General features: G+C 37.8%; 1 protein-coding gene across 2 annotated transcripts in view; it reads left to right on the top strand.

The window, feature by feature from the left end:
* Positions 1 to 19,724, top strand: part of cdh2 (cadherin 2, type 1, N-cadherin (neuronal)) — a 90,743-nt gene that overhangs the window by 35,896 nt on the left and 35,123 nt on the right. For both annotated transcript variants that reach the window (XM_038303730.1, XM_038303731.1), the window contains exon 3: positions 16,394 to 16,602. In XM_038303730.1, coding sequence (XP_038159658.1) covers positions 16,394 to 16,602 — 209 coding nt within the window. The remainder of the gene's footprint in view (positions 1 to 16,393; positions 16,603 to 19,724) is intronic.

The following is a 19,724-nucleotide window of genomic DNA, read 5'->3' as shown; positions in this document are numbered from 1 at the left end:
CTACTACCGGTAGTTGTATTTGGGTGACATAGTGTGGGTCATTCTTTAATTACTCACTATTCTGTGGAAACTCCCTTGAGTTTCAGTCTAAGTAGCATCTCTTACTTTTAAATCTCTGCTCTGTTTGCATAACAGGCTGAGAACCTGCAAGTTTGTCTGCCTGAAAGGTTTCACTAAGGCAGAATGATGAGACGGCACTAGGCAAACCTAACACCCCCCTCACCCTCCAGGTTGTCTGTTGAATGATTGTTTGCACCTTACAAGTTTAAAATCCCAAATCAAAGGCCCACACACATACAAAAGGGAAGATTTAAAGGAAACTGTTACATATTTGGACTGCAATTGCTCTGTGAAGGATCCCAATGTTGTTTTTTTACATTCTAAGGTATCAAAAATGGATGGCAGCACATATTTATTTCCATTGTGTCCTAAAAGCACTGAATCTGACTCACGGTAGCATGAAAAACTGCCTTCTTTGATTCACATGTTGCGCCACCTGCTTCTTTGTGCCACCACTCAGTGTTTGTGTGACCCTGGCTAACAGTGCTATCACTGAGAGGCGACAGAGTATTCCCACAAGCCCTCGTGTTAAAAAGCCACAGTCTGGAAACATTTCTGCAGGCGGCCTTTCCAAGCGGAGACAGATTTGTACATGGGCCTACTTGTGGTTTTGCGTTATAGCGGCATACAAACTGAGGACAGATGTGTTTTGCTTCCCCTCCCCCCCTACCACCAACTCCTTCCATCCCTGTGATCGTTTATTCCCTTCTTCCCTCCTTCCAGTTTCCTTAATCTGGGAGTCATTGTGTCTCGAATAAAGCCCAGCTGCACAGATCCCCACTCTAAAGCCATTCAGTTCAGCTGATTACATCGGAGTAAGAGGGCTCTCAACTCATATAGTCCACTTTCACAGCCTCACTCCACACATGGTAATGCTCAGCAACATAACATGCATGCGAGACAGACTATTCTTGTGCTGGACTAATGCCAAGATTAATCTTTCCCATCTGATGTTTTCTTTAGTCTGAGAAGCTTCATGATGCAAACAGTGTTTTCATGCATATAGAATTTTGAAATCTTGCTCATTTATGTTTCAGCAGTTAAACGTTCTACTGCTGCACCACTTTTCTGAGTTACTTGAAATGTGTTGTGTGTGTATATATGTGTGTGTGTGTGTGCCTGCGTGTGTGTGTGTGTGTGTGTGTGTGGGTTTGTATACGTGTGTATATACCCGTATCCATATACTGTACTAAGTTAACAGGTATCAATACTAAAGACAGGTGTTGTTCGCATGTTTTCCTACAGTTAATTTTAGATTTCAGGGTTTTTTATTTTTGCACATCTACTTAACAAGCATCTGTGATCTTTTGAGAACGCACGTTCCATGATGAGTGAGAAAGGTGAGATTTTCAAAGCACAATTTTTCTTTTCATACCTCTTTTTTTTTTTCTTCATCCCAGTGGTACTGAAAATGGTATCTGATGTGTGTGTGAGTGTGTGGGGGGGTGTAAGTGTATATACATGTATATCTATATGTATATTAATGTAGCCTTAATCAAAGTTTTCTACAAATTTCTGTATAAAAATACTTTGAGCGCCTTAGCCGAACCTTAAAGCCAATATAAAACAAGTAGGGCTGGGTACCGAACTTCGGTACTTTTATGGTACCGACCGAAATGCTTCGGTTCTACAGAGTATCGAAACATGCCTCGTCTTTCGGTACCAAGTTTCGGTGATTGGCTGGAACACTTAAGGTGATTGCGTCATCCAGGAAAAATACACAGGTGGTCACGCCTACAGCCAGGGTTCATGTGTATCTTTTGTGAACTGGTTGCAGCGTCGCGGAACCCCTTTAAAATGCCCCCCAGGTCAAAAGTGCGGCTTCACTTTATTAAGACTGATGCTAATAGTGCACAATGCAATACATCGTGCACGGAAATAATTTAAGAGCAGAAAGTCGCTCTGTGTTTGACTGCAAGAAGAGCGGACCGCAGCCAGCGCGACCATCCTCCTCTCAGCAGCCCGTGGGCAGAGCAAAGCCAGAGCGGAGTGAATCATGCTGCTTTCAAACTGGACGCAGCAAGAGCAGCAAAATCTCGTCTGCTGCTTCATTTTTGCTGCTTGTACCAGCTTCTGACGCGCTGCTGAAGAAGCTTTGCTGCTCTGGCTGCGCGGTCGCAAAGTGGGTCAGACGCGCGTTGGGCGGAGCTACTCTATCCTTTATTTGCCTTGCAGCTATATTTGCTGTGATCAGTGGGAATAAAGTAGTTTTATTATGTTTTTAAGTGGGAAAATCCACCTGAAAACGTAATCAGTGCAGTCAGTTCATCCTGCCTTCAATATTTCTGTCGGAGCCGCTCAGACCCCCCCCATACCAGCGGTGCGCTGTCAGTAGGATCCCATTCAACGGGCTTGTTTGTCAGACATGGTAATTTTTCTAAAGGAAAACTGCTAAGTAAAAAGGTCCTCACAATGTAACAGTGAATATTAGACACTGAATTATTTATTTTTTTATGTAAGAGGAAAAATGTAAATGGAAAAACAGAGCTTAAAATAAAACTCAAGATTTGTACTTTTTTATGTTGTGTAATTTTCTTTTTTTTCGAATTGATATTATAAAACTGGTATCGAAAAAAGTATCGTTCAGGAACCGGTATCGAAGTGAAGGTATCGGTATTGGTACCGGAACCGAAATTTTTTTAACAATACCCAGCCCTAAAAACAAGAGTGTAATTACAGGCGGTGGGGGGGATTAATTGAACAAATGATACATTTTTAGAGCTATTAAAAATTTTTTATGTTGAATTCTGTTGGACAATAAAGTAATCAGTTAAAGATGATCTAATTGCATTTAAATGGGTGACAGTTTTTTTTTGTTTCTGTATTTCAAAGATATTTTTATAGAAATGTGAAATTTACTGCACTTCTTTGGGGGGATTAAAACGTTCTTGGAAACCCAAAGAGAGGCCCTGCAAACTTCGGCTTTAATGTGAACATTTCTAAAGGCTAATAATGTTCTGAGTTGTGAAGTAATACCCTAGACGACATAGAACAATACTATCTGTTTAACGGTAACCTTAGTGCTTAAAGTAAATGTGGGGGGGCTGTGGCTTATATAAAAAAAAAAAAAGAAACCTTTTAAACGGGTTGGAAGAAAATAATTTTAAATCCAGGGTTGGGGGTTAAGCTCTGAAAGTTGAACAGCAAAGTATGTGCAAAGCTGTTCTTTTTTTTTTTTTCATTCCTGTTGCGTTTGATGTTTCATGTTCAGCCTTGGGATACAGAGATTATTTGCTTTTGCACAGATTGATTTTACTCTTGCAGTTGAAGAGTAAACCCTGTTTTTAGTCTACTTATCTGCTTGAGCACAAACTTGGTCAAAGGTCAAAGTGAGTTAGTGGTCAAATGTATCTAAGCTATGGCTTTATCTTTTCAAGCATCAGACAAGTACAGAGAAGGGAAAAAAATCAGTTTACTTGACATATTAATATTTTTTGTGTTCTTGTAAAGCTTGCGTGCTTCTGTGTTCGCTTCTTTCATTTAAAAAAAGATTGTAGCGTGTCTGAAAAAGCCATGCATGTGCTGATGTGAACGCTTGTAAGTGGAACATTGGACTTATCTTTAATCTTCATTCTATTATTTATTTCTTTTTTTTCATATTTTGTCCTTGAGTACTGTATAAATGCAGTGAAAGCTGAATCTCTCATAAATTGATTCAAATGTTAAATTGCAGACGTAGATTTTTTTTTCTATTGACAGCTGGTCTAATCCTCCCCTTTTAAAGCTTCTTCTGGTACCCACTGTTTAGATTATTTGTTTTATTGACTTTTTTTCTCATCTTTTTAATTCCAGTAAAGCAGTGACCCATTGTTTGGTTTGTTTTGCTCCTCTAAAGATGTTGTTGAGAGACTGGTGTGCTTTGTAAGATGGTGTAAGGCAAAAAATTAGTTCATGTGGTGTTATTTAAAGTGGTTTACTCTAAAAATACATAAAGATGTATTGTTTTGTCTTTAAATCTGGAAGGAAAACTGGTCAACACTTGTGCATTTTGAACAATTTATAGATTGGTGTAAGAAAAATAAACAGATTTCTTTGTGTCGTCTTTTTTTAAATTATTTTTTTTTTCTTTAGCTTGAGAGACACAAAAGCGGCATAGATCTTGCATTAAACTCTCCTCCAGAGACTGCCAGCCTCATCTTCCTTTGTCTGCCGCTTTTGTTTCCTGGCCAAGCAGGAATTACATTCCTCCTCCTTTTTTCTTTCCAAGCCCGGACTTCTATAAAGCCCAAAGCAGAGAAGAAATTCCATGAGCTCCCTTTTTACATACACATATTAATGTGGCTTGTTTGCTAACTACATGTATGGTGCATCTAGATATGTGTTAAAACACAGATTTATTTTGGGGGAAAAAACAAGTGAAAAATGACCAAAAATAGGATGTTTGTGTGTGTGTGTGTGTGTGCATGGTTAGGTTTTTGATTGGATGCAGTGAACTGTGTCAGTCTTTACCTGAGCTCCTAATTTGCATTTGTGCTTGACTGACAACAGAGCTATGCAAATCGGGCAGTTTCCTTTCCTATTAAAGCACAAGGTAAACATCAGGCCTTTTTCATTAGCAGTCACTTGCAAGTACATTAGTATTGACTCCTCTTTGATTGGGATATGGTTGCTATAAATATAAACATATGTTTGTCACATTCAACCAATGACGATTGCCCAAAGTGTGTACATTTTTGCTTATGGAAGATCTCAGTTGCTGGAGTGTTGAAGCCTAGAGTTTTCTTAAAATGCATTTCCTGAATGCTCTGCATTAAAAATTAACACTGCAACATTTAATAAGCGAATTGGAAAAAGGGCCGAGTTATGTGCTAAAAGGTGCTTCCCTTAGCTTTTAAAATTATCCTAGAATTATTTTTATTACAGTTTCAGTAGAGGAATCTATAGCATTGGGTGTAATAATTGAACTCCTTCAGAATAGTGTACAGTTGGATACAAATATGTAGCTGCATAATTGTTGACAAATGCTACCATGCAAATAAATCAATGCTGGATTGTTTAGGATGAGTACGAAATAGTTTTAACACGTATGAAATGGAAGAGTGTGGAGATAAAATGGAGAGCTATTGTGTGGCTCATAAACCAGAAGATTTAACATGCAATGTACAGGTAGTTTTTCCACACAGTAGATTATTCTGCAGCTTTCATGAGGCAATTTGGTAATTAAAAATAATAATTCAATGGTTTATTTTATAAATTTTAACATTGCATTGTAAAATGATTATGGTAAATGAAATAAAAAAGGGAATCAAACCCCCAAGACCTCTGGGCAGTGGTAAAATAACTTTTGTATTTATTTTTTTCTGATCATTTAACACATCTCTAAGTAAAAGAATGAATATAAGTTGAAGTTCTTAGACGTTTGAATTTGCTTTAGATAAAAAGAATGTTATTTCATATTTAGTTGTTTTCTACATTTATATATTTAAATCATTTAAAGCATTTTTTGACAAAATGTAATTCTTTGTTTTTTTTTTTTTTTTTTGATCAAGGGCCATGAAACTTTTAGAAATCTTAACCTTTTAACATTCACCTCATTTTGGGTAATCCTCACCTATTCTGCATAGCCAAATGGAAAAGCAAATAACTTATGAACTGTAAGCCCAAATTACACGTGTAATACATTATTTCAAAGCTAAAACCCTCTAGTTCCCCAAAATATAAAATTGGGTGACTAGAACACAGACCAACCAACATGACTCGAAGTAGGTTTTTTTTTTTTTTTTTTTTTTTTTTTATTCTCGGAAATGATAGGTCTTTTTAAAACGGCAGTAATAAAGACATTCTTCTGAAAATGCAGGTTTTATTGTATTATGTATTCTACATCATGTCGACTACAAATGCAGAAAATTTCAGACCTCTAGCTATAACATTTCCAGAGCTGTGGGGTTTGGAACTTTTGTTGTCAGCTTGGAGCTGCACGCAATGGCTCCACCTGCTGGTAAAGATTTTACTGGTGGAATTTTATGCATTCTGAATTATTACCCCCACTTAAGGTCCGGTGACCCGATGGATTTTAAGATCTCAAAAGTTGCAGCACACTGACCTCCAACTTGAGTTGCCCAACCCTGGTTATGATCCAGCTCGTCTTTATCTCGCCAGGGGATGATATGCGATCGCCTGAATGATTCTATTTATTTATTTTAATTATTTGCCTTTTATTTATTCAGGCAGCAGCTGGAAGTTGTCTGTGTTATTTTAAAACGTGCACAGACACAAACGTGTTTGATGTAGATGGGGACTTTATATGCCCAGCACATTTTGCTGATCAAATAAAATTTTTTGGCAATGGATATTTTAAGGTATTTGTATTGTAACTGATTGTGTTCTATTTTATTTTATAGTGAATATAACCAGCTCCATCCAGTGATTTATTTATTTATTTTTTGCTCAGAAGCAGAAATTGGTTGACCTAAATTTGGTTTGCATCTGATTGAATGAGTTCTGCTAAAAACAGCATTTGCAAAGAGAGAATGACCAATGTTCTAAGACTATACTCTTTCTGTTTTTTAACTATCCTTTTTATTATTTTCAAACTGTTGATGTCTTTCTTTCAAAAAAGAAAATTGCATCTGGAACAGCCTGGAGTTTTTATTGTAAGCACTTTATCAGTATGTCTGTTTTCCATTTTCAGACCTCTTGCAGGCTGGATTTTAGTGCAACTCCCTCTTTAAACTGTTATGAGTGCAAGTTGTTTATAAGAGTTAGCAATGACTTCTTCCTCTTGTAAAAGACTGGTGTCCTAAGGTAATCAAGCTTGCATCTCACCATCAAATAAATCTTACTTGCCCATTGTTCAAATGATATTTTAAACACTTTGAAACAGAATGCTGTTGATCTATAAATGGAACAGAACTTCCTCTTCTGTCTAGTTTTATTCTTCTTACTAAATAGGGTCTGCTTTACTCATTTCTGTGCCTAGTTATGCAGGCCTTCATAACGTTCACTCATCTGTGAACATCTTATTAAACAGACTTAGAAATGGGGGATATAAATCTAGATATTATCCCATTTTGACTAAATTGACTCTTGCGTATCTTCGCCATCACTTTAATTCTAACTGTTCTTATGTTTTGGTATTAAACCTAATGTTATGAAAGAGTAAAGGTGTCAGAATAATATGACATGTTATGGGAGGGTGTCTTATTTGAAGAAAGGCCACTTGCACCCAACATGTAGGATGGTCATTACTCACATCGGCTGAATGTGCTTCCTTTCAGCATTAAATGAACTCCTTGTCAAGTGCTGACACAAGAGGTTAGGCAATTTGTCAGAATTTAATCACATGCTAATAAACAACTGTGCTAATCTTATCAAAACTGATAATGTACAAATGGGTTCCTCTGTGGTCAGTCTCCTGGGAAATGGCTTTGTCTTCTTGAACGTTCATTTGCAGAACCTTTGTCCAGTGCAAATCAAAGTTTTAATTAAGTATGTGGTTTGTTGTCTCCTCCTAAAGGTCCTGTCTGTCTGTTAACCGTCTTGGAACGTGTTCTGTGTCAAATATTTAATATGTGCATATACAGAGATACAGTGCATGTCGATTGTATTCAAAGTCAGTCTTATTTAGACAAGGTCTCTCAGACAAACAGCTCAGGCTGATTTAGTCGAAAGAAAAAAATGGACTCACAGAAATGTCCTTCAATAGCTTTAGTTGTTAGTTTGAAAAATTTCTTCTTTACATTGAAAGTAGGAAAAAAAAAAACTTGCAGTCTGCTTCTTCACATCTTCGACAGTCATATCAGGTTTTTCACATTGTCCTAACCCACTCCTGTAGAATAATTCATCATCAGCTTTTCATGCTGCCTAATCCCAAAATGAGACCATTTGTTAATTCTTTGCTGCATGAACAGCCAATGTGTTAGTGGTCAGGATTTGATTGATACAATATGTTCCCAGCTTCTGTTAAAACCCTGTAATGCTTTTTGCACACACATCTGTCTTTCAGCCACCACACTGACCCCAATGTGGCTCAAAAATATAAAGGGAAACTTAGAAAACGCATCAGATCTTGACTGGAAGGAAATCATGTTGGGTATTCAAGCTGATATGGAATGGGTAATGTGTTTCAAACGAAAGGGTATCACATCAATTGTTTAAAAAAATAAATCACAGGACTTTAATCCTAAGTAACCTGGAAAAGAGCAAATAAAGAAATCTGATGGGGAAGCTTAGTCCTGTTTGCCAAAGTGTCATTGCATAAACTCACATCCGTGTGCTTTTATACATTCCTGACAACATTAAGGGTTTAAGTCCTCGGCCAACTTCTCCCAGATCCTGACCTGGGTATTGCTGATCTCCTGCTTCTATTTCACAACTTAGTGGTGTTGGAAGGAACTAAATATGAGGTCCCAGAGTTGTTTTATCAGATTTAGGTCAGGGGAGCTTGGAGGCCAATCCATGGTATCAATTTCATCACCCTCCAGGACACCGTTACCACATTAGGTTGGGCGCTTTCCTGCACCAAGAGGAACCCAGAACAAAGTGTGACAAAAGAAGGTGTAAAGATGGATTTAATAATTTCATCCTCATGGCCATACCTTATGGCAGATCAGAGATAATCATAATTTAGCCTATTGAGTTTATTTTTTTTTTGTCCATCCCTCTAGTATTGTTTCCTCTGCTCTGCACTGACCTACCACCAAACCAATCATGGCAACCAAAATCACCACAGCTTCTCACATCTTTCACACGAGCTCAGAGTCATCCTGCTCTTCTGCGAAAAGAACAAAGCGCTAAAGCCGACCTGCCAACTCCGATGTTGTCTGGGCGTCCAAGCTCCGTGGTGCCCAGGCAGTGGAGCACAGGGCTTACATGATGATGCCAGAAAAACAACCTCATTCATTTCATTCTCACCCGATATTATACTCCAAATCAAGAGTGGTCCTTTATTTGAAGATATTTGTCAGTAGACTATAAATACTGCAACAGGCACACACTCCTTTAAATTATACTCCTGGAAAACTTTTTACAGTAGGCATAGACATACAATCTGTGCCTCAAATAACAAGTTTGGAGACTTGAATATCTCTGCAGCTGCAATTTAAAAAGTCTTATAAGACCCAGTGAAAATACTGTTAGAGGTTATCTCATCTCTGGTCACTGGTGTTATTTTCTGCCCCTTTGATTTTCATGATGGTATTTTGACACAAATGATCAAGGGGAGGCACTAAATAGCTTTGAGTCTATGCTTTGGAGATCAAAAGACTCCAATAATGCCACATTACAGGTTGCATGGAGGCACGTTTAGTGCCTGGCCCTCGTGATCAGCCTCTTCAGAAAGCATCAGCTCAGCTTGAAACCACAGGCATGGCAGCTCATGGTGACAAGCTAATAACCAGTTGGCTACTTTTCTCGAAGACTTGTCTTTAGGTCTTTTAGTATTAACCTCCAAATAAAGGATCAAGGAAGGTAACACCTGCTCTGTCATCTAATGTAGGCAAAAGCATTCCTTTTAATGTCTCATTCACTTTACACTATTGAAACAGAACAAATTAGCTCAGGATTCTGGATAATTTGTACCAATATTATAACTCATGTAAGTGTTTTATGCTTTTTGTTAAAACAAAAGTAATGCATCTTAAATTATTTGGGATTATGACTTTTCTGGCTGTCTGTTCTTCTTATAATAATAACAATGATGATGATGATAAACTGACTGCTGCACGAACCTTTGTGCATTCATTGTTACATGTATTTATTAATCTGTGATACGACTTCCTCCACTGGGGAGAGGAATTAGTGTTTTTAAATATTATGGAGACCTCCATTTTCAAGTTGGTTTAGTAACTTTTCATTTCTGTAACTGGGCTTTAAGATTCGATAGTCGATCGATGATTAAATTAACCTCTGAATTTAATTTCAGTGTCTGGGAGAAATTATGATGCAATGTGGTGTCATTTCCCTGCATCATTTACCATCTGCTGTCAAAAGTACTAAATATACCTATTTCTATACTTGAATCATGAAAGAATGCTAAACTGCATCTTAACAATATTTAATGACTTTTCTGAGAGAATTTGATGTTTTTTACATTTTCTCAGTGAAGCCGCTTTTCTGACGTCATCATGGGACATGCTCAGAGGTGCCTGGCAAAATATGATTAGACCATGTATATCTGCATTTTAGTTGCTTATTTATTTAGATAATCCACTATGTACCATAATGTAAAAAAAGACAAAACAAAAAAACAAAATGGACTAGATTTGTCTAAATCCAAAGCCGAAAAAGTTAGCTATCGGAAGTAGATCCCATTTCTGACACACATAAGACACAGACAAGTGGTAAAACAGGATTTAAATGCATTTATTTTCTCAGAAATTAAACTATTGACCTCTGATGTATTTTAATTTAGTATGCATACTGTTTTTAGGGATGGAAAAAAATAGTTTAGAATGCCTATCTGTTCATGCATGTGCAAATGAGGTGATGGTACGGATCATGCTACTCGTACAGATCGAGTAATGACACTGCAGTAGCTTGCCCCTGCTCTTACATTACTTCTCTTGCAAATACCAATGAGACTTTGCTAAAGAATAAATAGTGCTGCCCTCTAATTGACGGAGGTAGCACTGGAACACTAATGCAAACGTCTTAAGTTGATATCAAGTAGTCATAATAAATTAATCGACATCATGTTTGTATCCCTTATTGTTTTTTTTTTTTGTTTTTTTTACGCCATTCAGTACATTCGGGTGATGGATTATTGACTGAGGGGTAAAAAAGGACTGACATTTGCTGAGTGGTAATCACCCTAACAGCATGGCCAATATGATGATTCTCTACAGGCCATGTAAAAAGTTGCTATCTCAATAACCTTCAGAGCACATTCCTAGGAGCAACATACTGATAACTGTGGAAGGATCTAACTTTACTTTCTGTTCTTGGCACCACACAATGCCTGAACATCAGTGTGATAGAAAAAACAGAATAATTTTGTTTCCTAAACAAAGCCTTTGAATAATTGTTTCTCATGCTGTTCAATATATATATACTGTGACCCAGAGAGGCTACTAATTTCTAAAAGACAACTACTGCTAATGTAGAAAAACAAAACTCATTTTCTGTTAAGCGAGCCCTGTTTTGCAGCAGCAATGAAATTAACTTAATTTTATGGGAAGATTATTGTAGCAGAATTGAGAGAAGAGGTTTTTTTTACTTGCAAAAAGTATCTGTCATGCAAATTAGGATTTTTTTTTTCTTTAGTCTGTTTGCCTTTCTCTTAAAGAAAAAGAATTAAAGACCAGAGAAAGGAGAGTAAAACTGTTTATGGTACTTATCCTCATCAATTTGTGTCATAAAAGCAGTGTATGTGAAAAAAAAAAAAATGTAGAGCCTCTCCAGAAGGTTCCATCTGATCTAGCAGCTTTATGGACAAAACAAAGTGCTCAGGAAGTGGTTGCTACAACCAATGAAAATGAAGCAGCTTTTTGTTTTGGGGGTTTGTGAACACTGATGCTATTCCTTTTTATATATTTTTTTAGCTTTCTTAATTGGCAGAACAGATACTACATATTTTTTCATGCAAATCCCCCTACATATTGCATGTCTCTCTATAAAGCATGCACTTGAAATGTATTGCTTTCAAGTATTTCAAGCTGCCAAAATTAACAATCATCCTCAGCAGATTAAAGATTGCACTACAAACTGTTCACCATCTCTGTATAAATTGCTATTTATGGAAAGCACCATACCTTCATAGTATCTTTGTCCAGTACTCATTGTTTAGTGGGGTACATTTAGTTGTCATGAGTTTCTCCAGTATATTTCTGATATATTGTTCTTCATTAAGAAAACACACTTAAGGCACTGTAAGAAAAGTGTCTTTAATTAAGAGGAATAGGAAAAAATTATGTTACACAATGGTCTTATTTACCAGCCCTGAAGCTGTAAAATATGCTTTCATAATGATAGCCTTAGAAAAAAAAAAGGAACATATGCATGAGCAATTACGCATAGCAAGCAGCAATCTTACTTTGTGTTCCATTATCACATTTTGCTTTTAGCAGTTCATGCAATAACTGGCCGATTACAAAATATGCTTTTGGGAAATTTTATTTTATTTTTTTTCTGGTTTGCAGTGAAGGTCTCTGCACAGTTAGAGAATGCTGACCTTAATTTGCTGTGTCCTACCCAGTTTTGAACCGGCTTAGAATTCCATATCACAGCATTTCAAATTGAGATACCACAGAGCAAGCTCCATCGGGGCTCAACAGGATTGTATAAACAGTGACGCTGGCCTGAATGTCATGCAGTTTGAGCCTCTGCTTCATATTGCGTTGTATCATTGCCAGGTTCTGCTAACCCCGGTCAAATTCGTTTGTAAATTATGCATACAGTCCAGGGGTGTAGAGTGATTTGCAAGGCTTAGGTTAGGAGATTGACACCTGAGAATTTGCACCAGTGTGCATTTATCTGCCGGTGCTGATGAAACACCTAGGCTGGGCATTTCTCAACTGTCAGTGACCTCACTTTTCAGAAGAAATGATGGCATATGGGAATGATCTCACATGAGAGGTTTCAGTCGTGTCACATTAACGGCACATTAGAGGAAGTGCACTGTGCTGGCTTCCAGCGAGAGCAGTTGGCAGGCAGGCATTAAAGATGAGATTCTGGAACATTTTCTTTGCCTCCGTGGAGTCAAAGAGTCCACATTCTCTGCCCCAAATTAAATGTCTTCCCCCTCTCCCCTTTTCTCTCCAAACTATTTGTGTCTGTCTGAGTTAGAGTTATCACGTGATGTGCAGACAAAAGGGAGGCACCCTTGGACTATGGAGAGGTTACAGGGTTTTTTTGTGTTGTCCAGCAAGAGGGGGTGGGGCGTCCAAGCTTTGAATAGGATCATTGAGTCGGAGGTAATTTTGGGCTCTGGTTCAGGGCATCAGTTGGACAGTTCTTTCTGCTGACATGCCTGTTCCCCATCTCTTGCTCCCTTTTTTTAACTCCAACCCCCAGCTCTTCTCTGTGCTGCATCGGCATTTCTGCCCAAATCAAGCCTTTATCCTCCTGCCCATGGTGACATGTGTGATAGGGTGTGGCAACCAAGATAACTTTCCAGTCGTTACCTTTGGGAATCTATTTATCTGGAGATGGATAACCTGCAGCCAGCCACACTTAACATTGCTGTGGTTTTATAAGCCACTAGAGCCTATCTGTGAAATGAATAGATGCATGCAAGACATCCCTATATATTATCATTGTAGCTTCTGACAGCTTGTGATTGCGGCTAAAACTGGCTTTAAGACAGCTTCATATATGGGCACATTGCAAAAGCTTATAACTACTAGAACAGAAACCAAGCCATTTTCCAATTGACCTATTTAGGACCAGTAGACATATGATTTGTTAAATATTTAATCGCATAACGGTGGCGAAGTAAACCCTTATTTTTTTGCATTGGAGAAAGTCTGGTGGGTGAATCCAGACAATTTTTTACTAGTAGTGAAAAGAAAGTTTTTCTAATCAAGGAATGTACAATATATTAATGCTAATGTTTGGAGTAATAGCAACAGTCCTTTTTTAAAAATGTTACTGTGGGATAAAGACTACAAGTTGGCTGGTATAATCTTTTCTAAATAATAAATCAGAAGGATCCCAAAAAAGAAACAAAAACAAAAATATGTGTAAATAAATACATAAGAATTTGATACAGACAAGGAAAAGGCATCATTAGCGACGTTTACTTGCGTTAAATTTCCCCGATCCAATCTAAATCTTGGATGATCACAAGTTCAAAATATGTTAACATAGACACTAAGTAAAATGATCCGATCATAATGTGTATATACATGTACCAACCATTTCGATCAGAATAAATCATTTGAGCATGCGCAGAACTGTCTAATTTCCGAAAACCCTTAAGTAGTAGAAGAAGCTGACTGTTTTGTAAACAAAGCTGCTCATCCTCAACTTTAACTCATCTTTATGCCCGCCCCTCGCTATTGTTTTTCTTCAGCCCTTCAGTTTTTTTTTGGTTCACTATGGATCTTTGTCACACCATACTTTTGTTTTGGTGGTCATTTTAGTTAAGTCGGTTAAGCGGTTTCTTATGCTCATCCAGACATTACATTTAGAGCAATCTCCTTCACCAATGAGCCAGTGGATGAAGGCCAGTAGAGAGGAAAATGTGACACTGATGATGCACACGTGCACAGAGGACATGCTTTTACTTCAAAGATACAAAATGGTTTGTACAAACCCCCTCTCTCAATAGGAATGACATTTCTTTACAATCGGACCAAACTGGATTAAAATCTTCAGTTTGACATGTTTTTATGACACATTTTTAATCTGATCATTTGCGTCCATGTAAACATAGCTATTGTGAGAGAAAGGGACTAGAATAGTGGTCAATCTCACATGCTGGACAAGAACACAGCATTGCACGGTCAAGGGCGTGATGATGTCAGAAGCAGCTCCTATAGCAAATAAACCATGGCTAATAAAAAGTTCTTGAGAGGAGGGCTTCACTTTCCAAAATATGAAAAATAAGGAAGATATGAGAAGACAAGACTCCCAGGTGCCAGGCATTGGTACGGTTGGTTGGAATGTTAACGGTGCTTAGGCTAAACATGAAAGAGGTTTTTAGCTTTCAGCCTTTGTTATAAAACATGCTGGGGTGTTTACTCTTTATTTTTTTGTTTTAAAAACTATAAACAACTTCAAACTGAGCTGGCTGATCAATGTTATAATAAATAAATAAGAACAAAATGCTCTTGGCTTTTTTTAAACAGTTTTATATGTTTAAATATTCTTTCTCTTGGATGTTATGATTATATAATTGTGAGCTTCACTTTTTTTGGCAGAAAATCCTTTTCTTAAAGTTGCAGTGAAATTTTCTTAAGACTATCCCAGCTTTGAAAATTGTGAAGCTTCCTAAATTTCCTGACAGCCTTCTGCTGCATTGTGAGTTATTTTGACAGTCCCTTACTCTGTATTCTACATCCGTCGGAGGATCTGCTGCTGACTTGAGATGGCTGGTGATTGCCTGAGGGCTTTGAGCTTACAGGCACCTGGTTTTAAAGGCAAACCCTCAGAAAGAGAGCAGTGTATCCGATGACAGCATTGTCAGGTTAAAAGAAGGGGGAGAAGTTAATTGGTCAAGGGTAATTGAACCAAAATGAAGAAAAAAAAAAGAAAGGAGGTGGCTTGTATAAAAGGTGTAATGGTCTTAAATAAATATGCTGCCATCTTTCACTTTCATTGTTGAAACATGAGCTTTATAACCCTCTATCTTTGTGCTGTAAGGCAATATTTGTGGCTGAAAGGCAGTTCCGTGTAACCTGCAGGTTGTTATGTAGGAAATTCTTCAAAGTTGCCCACATCCCTGAAAAATGTAATACTTCCTGGATGTGGTGTACTTGTGGTTTGCTTCAGACCCCAAACTGGTCGTCTGTAACTTTACCTTGAGCTCAAAGGAACTTTATGCTCTCAAAGTTCAGATGATACTCTCTAGACATCAGCATGTCCCAAAGGTATTGGCTCAAAGCAGACAAACTGCTCTTATTCACAGCTTTTTTTTATATTTTATTTTTTAACTAGTTTCACATTTGCTTTATTAATTCATAACCACTTCATTGTAGCTTCACATTAATTATATATTGTAAGTTGCAATGAAGCCCTTTGCTGCTGAGGTGTTTATGTGCGATTGATGCTGTACGCATATGCAGGAGATACACAGCTTGTGTTGCACTGTCAATCAGCCGTAACATAAAACGATGTTGTACCCCTGCTGCTGTGGCACCTGTGGGACACGAGCCACCTGTCTGCCGCGTCGGGATGTACGCTCCCCGAGTTTTGGATTTCTGTGCGCTCTTATGAAATAAACATCAAACTCCAATCTCGTATCTCAAGGAGACAAGGACTGTTGTCATCTGCAGAAAACATCCCTGCATGTCATGGGGGACAAAACTAGCATGGAATGGCCTTTGCTGAAGCAAAGAAAAAAAAAACTATCTTTTAAGCATTTAACGTGTCGTAACATTCAAACTATGTTCTTTCTTTGCAGCGTTTAAAACTGCAAGGAATTCGGCGTTTTCAACATCACATTTTAAGTGTATTATATTGACTTTCTCATATACATTTAAAAGCCCATAAGGAGTACTTTCTGTTTTAGTTGAAGTTGCTCCTCTTCCTTTTTTCATACACTTTCTCTGTTTGGAGCTGTGCCTTTGGGCAACAGCTTGAAGTGAATAATGTATAAGCAAGAAGAAGAATCAGAAAACCTTTGTGGGCTTTCTGTCTCTCGGAGTCTTTCAGTTCTTTAGTCTACATTCCCAGCTTTTTCCTCAGTTTGTGTAATTTTAAACCAAAATCCTTCTGCCACTTTCTCTTGCAGTGAAATTTGTCAGCTGTGGCCGAGGTGGTCTGGTGCGGTTTGAATGCAGCAATCCATCTGACTATCGGATAGAAAACGATGGTGTAGTTTATGCTGCAAGGACTCTTCAGCGCACTCAAGCCCCTGCATCGCCCTTGCTGATCAAGGCTGTGGACACAACCACTCAGCAGCAATGGGTGACACAAGTCAAGATGATGCCTCCCACACAGGTGAATAATCTTAAGCTTCTCTGTAATGCTTACGTGTTTATATTTGTGTCTAGTATTAATGCTCATGAAATGCAAAACGATCATCTCTGCCCTTTCAGCAGATAAATAATGCATTTTATGCCTGCTGTACATTCACAGATGACTGCTTCTCTGAATTGCAGCAGGTGTTCCATGAGACAGGATGGATGCTTGCTTAATTAGAACTGAATGTGTCAATTTAGCAGCAGCACAAATGTTATACTGGCATGGTCAGTGGAGGGTAAGATCTGATGCAGAAAAGCTTTAGGTGAAGTTTAACTCTGAGGTCACAGCTTCTTCTTCCGGAGGAGGGAACACTTTTTTTTTTTTGAAGCAGTGGAATATTGGATGCATCTGTGTGAGCTGGAGAAATCTTCTAATTTAATGGTTTGTATGACCATGCATTTCATGTGTCCGAATTGGATTTGGCAGAAGATGTGTGGAATTTGACCAAAAAGAAAAAAAGCAGAGCTAATGTCATGTTTCTGTGAGCTGAAGCCTATAAGCTAAAGGGCTGCTCTGCTCCCAGACATTTACCCTCATTAAATGATGGTGCATAGAATAGAATTAGAAAAGAAAAGAATACAGCCAGGCTGTTTTCATTGGAGTATTAAGGTATTCTTACACTTTCTAAAGGGACAAGAGTAGGAATGTATTTGCATAAGTTGGTAATTATTGTTGTTAGGTCTTAAATTACTGGCCTTGTGTTTTCTTAATGAACAATCCCAAATGCACTAATCTGGCTTTTACAAAGTCCAATGTGCTTTTTATTTCAGCCTGTTAAATTACTTTAAAATGTGGATTTTTTTTTTTTCCGCGATTTCCAAGAAATAATCACAGGAAATGTTGGTGCCAAATTTGCATTGATGCAAAAATAAAACGAGAAAAAGGGTTTCCATTACACCAGCCTGTTCAGCAAAAATCTAAACATGTTCAGGCTGCAAAAACTGGACCTAGTTTTTGTAGTTAAACATTTTTTCCTTCATTAGAAGGACTTTCTTAATTCAATGCCAGTGAGAGAGAAGTACCACACATTTAGGTTTGTGTGTAATGTGCAGTTCCATACAAACCTAACTATTAAACAATAACCATCCCCAAAAAAGTTTAGAAGCCTGGTTTTCTCTTACTAGCTTGCAATTAAGAAAGCTCTTTGGATGAAGGATAAAATACAAAACCAAATTTCAATTGGTCTCCTGGATGACTAAGAATCTTAACTAGTATTTGATGGTTAAGATTTTAGTTTTTTTTAGATTTTATCGATTGAATGTTCATTTATTAAGCAGTCCTTTTCTTAAAGAAATATTTTCTCTCGTATCAGCAAGTTATTTCCATAACACAAAAAGCTAAACATTTTTTTCCAAATACACGTAGTAAAAACAAAACAAAAAAACATTACAATTCCTTTTCTACTATGTTGTACATGTTTTGTGTAATGCCCTCCGCTTTTCTATCAACACATCTTTGACCTCGGAGCACAGCAGAGACTTTGACTTTGTGCCTGAACTGATGGAGTTCATTTAGACTTTGCAAACAGAACCACAAAAGGTGCATTCTGCATCTTTGTCCCCATTAAACTGTGTAAATAATCCCCGACCGATCAATCGATTCACGTCTCTGCACTAACATGCCTCTGCTCTGGCATCACTTGCAAATACCAATGAAGCTGCGCCTAAGAATGAACAGCGTGGGCGGCAACACTACAACACACCGGTCAACTTTTGGCTGATAACAAGTGCTGGTTTTCTTTAAAGTCTAAACCTGTTTATTCTGATTTAATTGAATTCTTGTTTACTTTTTTTCTAAGGACTACAAACAAAAAATATGCTCCATGTCAGTTTGATAAAGGCTCTATCCCACACAAAATAATGGAATTCAGATATGAGTATGCACCCAAGCATTTGTCCTTGTATTGTGGGCCTGTTAACTGAAGAATTTACTGGAGTTCTGTTTTGATCTATACTATCATGAGGGAATTTTTATTATCTTGCAGACAAATTAGAATCAAATTGAGAGAAATTTGGCTCATCCTCATAAGCTTTCTGGAACATTTATACATGTACTTACTACTTTAATGCAAGTCAACTATTTTAGAGATTGGTTGTTACATGTAGACATAATTATTAACTCACTTGGATGTCTAAAGCTTTGAATTTTCTCAGCTTCAAAATGAGATTAGGGAACAACTTTTCCATGTGTCTCATCGATAACCCCCCCCCCCCCCCCCCCCCCCCCTCCAAGCTCTGTTATTGTCATAAATCATAACAAAACTTTTAATCACATCAGCAATTTCATTTTTTTTTAACTGCGCACTTAATGTACCAGCCTGAGGGAAACATTTTAATCAGTCGCAACCGAATAATATCCTCATAATATTACTACATTCCTTCTTGCCCTCTTTCTCCATCACTTCAGTTCTACCACACTTTGAGAAAACAGTGTTGGGAAATGGAAGATGGATCTTTTTTTTTTTTTTTTTTCCCTCTTTCCAAAAGGGCAACTACGCACACATAATCCTTCCAACACACTCACAAACACTCAGGCCATCACTCAGCCCAACACTCTCTGGGACTCTGAAGTAGACTTTTAATCTGGAGATGGTAAACAGGGGCTAAGTGTGGATGGGTACAGACCTCCAGTGCACCAGAGATGGATCTGCTCTGTGTTGGGCTGAACACATCCACCATGCCATTCATCATTCCAGATGCAAGTTCCAAATAATTACTGGTCTCACTCGAAGCCAATTTAATAGGGTAATAGATATTTCTGAGGCATGCTCCTTCGCTATCTGTCCTCATGCCTTCTCTGCATTTTCAGTGTGTGAAAGCAGTATAATCGGATTTCAAACATGATTAGTGAAAGCTCTGTGACATCTCCCCAGATGTTGGAGGAGGGGGAGTGTGGGATGTGAGTCATGTTATAAGGTGAAAAAGTGGTAATTAATTTCTGTGTTTGCACGAGGCGCTACATTGTAGTTTGGAATACTTGACTACCTAACAAGCCGTCAGTGTTCAGATATCAACAGAGACTTCTAAGTAAGGCTGCTGAAAGGGAGTGGCAGCTTGAAGAAAAAAATCTTATATTTTATTTAATAACATTGACAGACT

The sequence above is a fragment of the Cyprinodon tularosa genome, unplaced genomic scaffold (assembly GCF_016077235.1).
Source record: "Cyprinodon tularosa strain WSP-4 unplaced genomic scaffold, ASM1607723v1 ctg52, whole genome shotgun sequence".
Classification (NCBI taxonomy): domain Eukaryota; kingdom Metazoa; phylum Chordata; class Actinopteri; order Cyprinodontiformes; family Cyprinodontidae; genus Cyprinodon; species Cyprinodon tularosa.
Note: the sequence above shows the minus strand (reverse complement) of the source record. Positions and strands in the feature narration are given on the sequence as shown.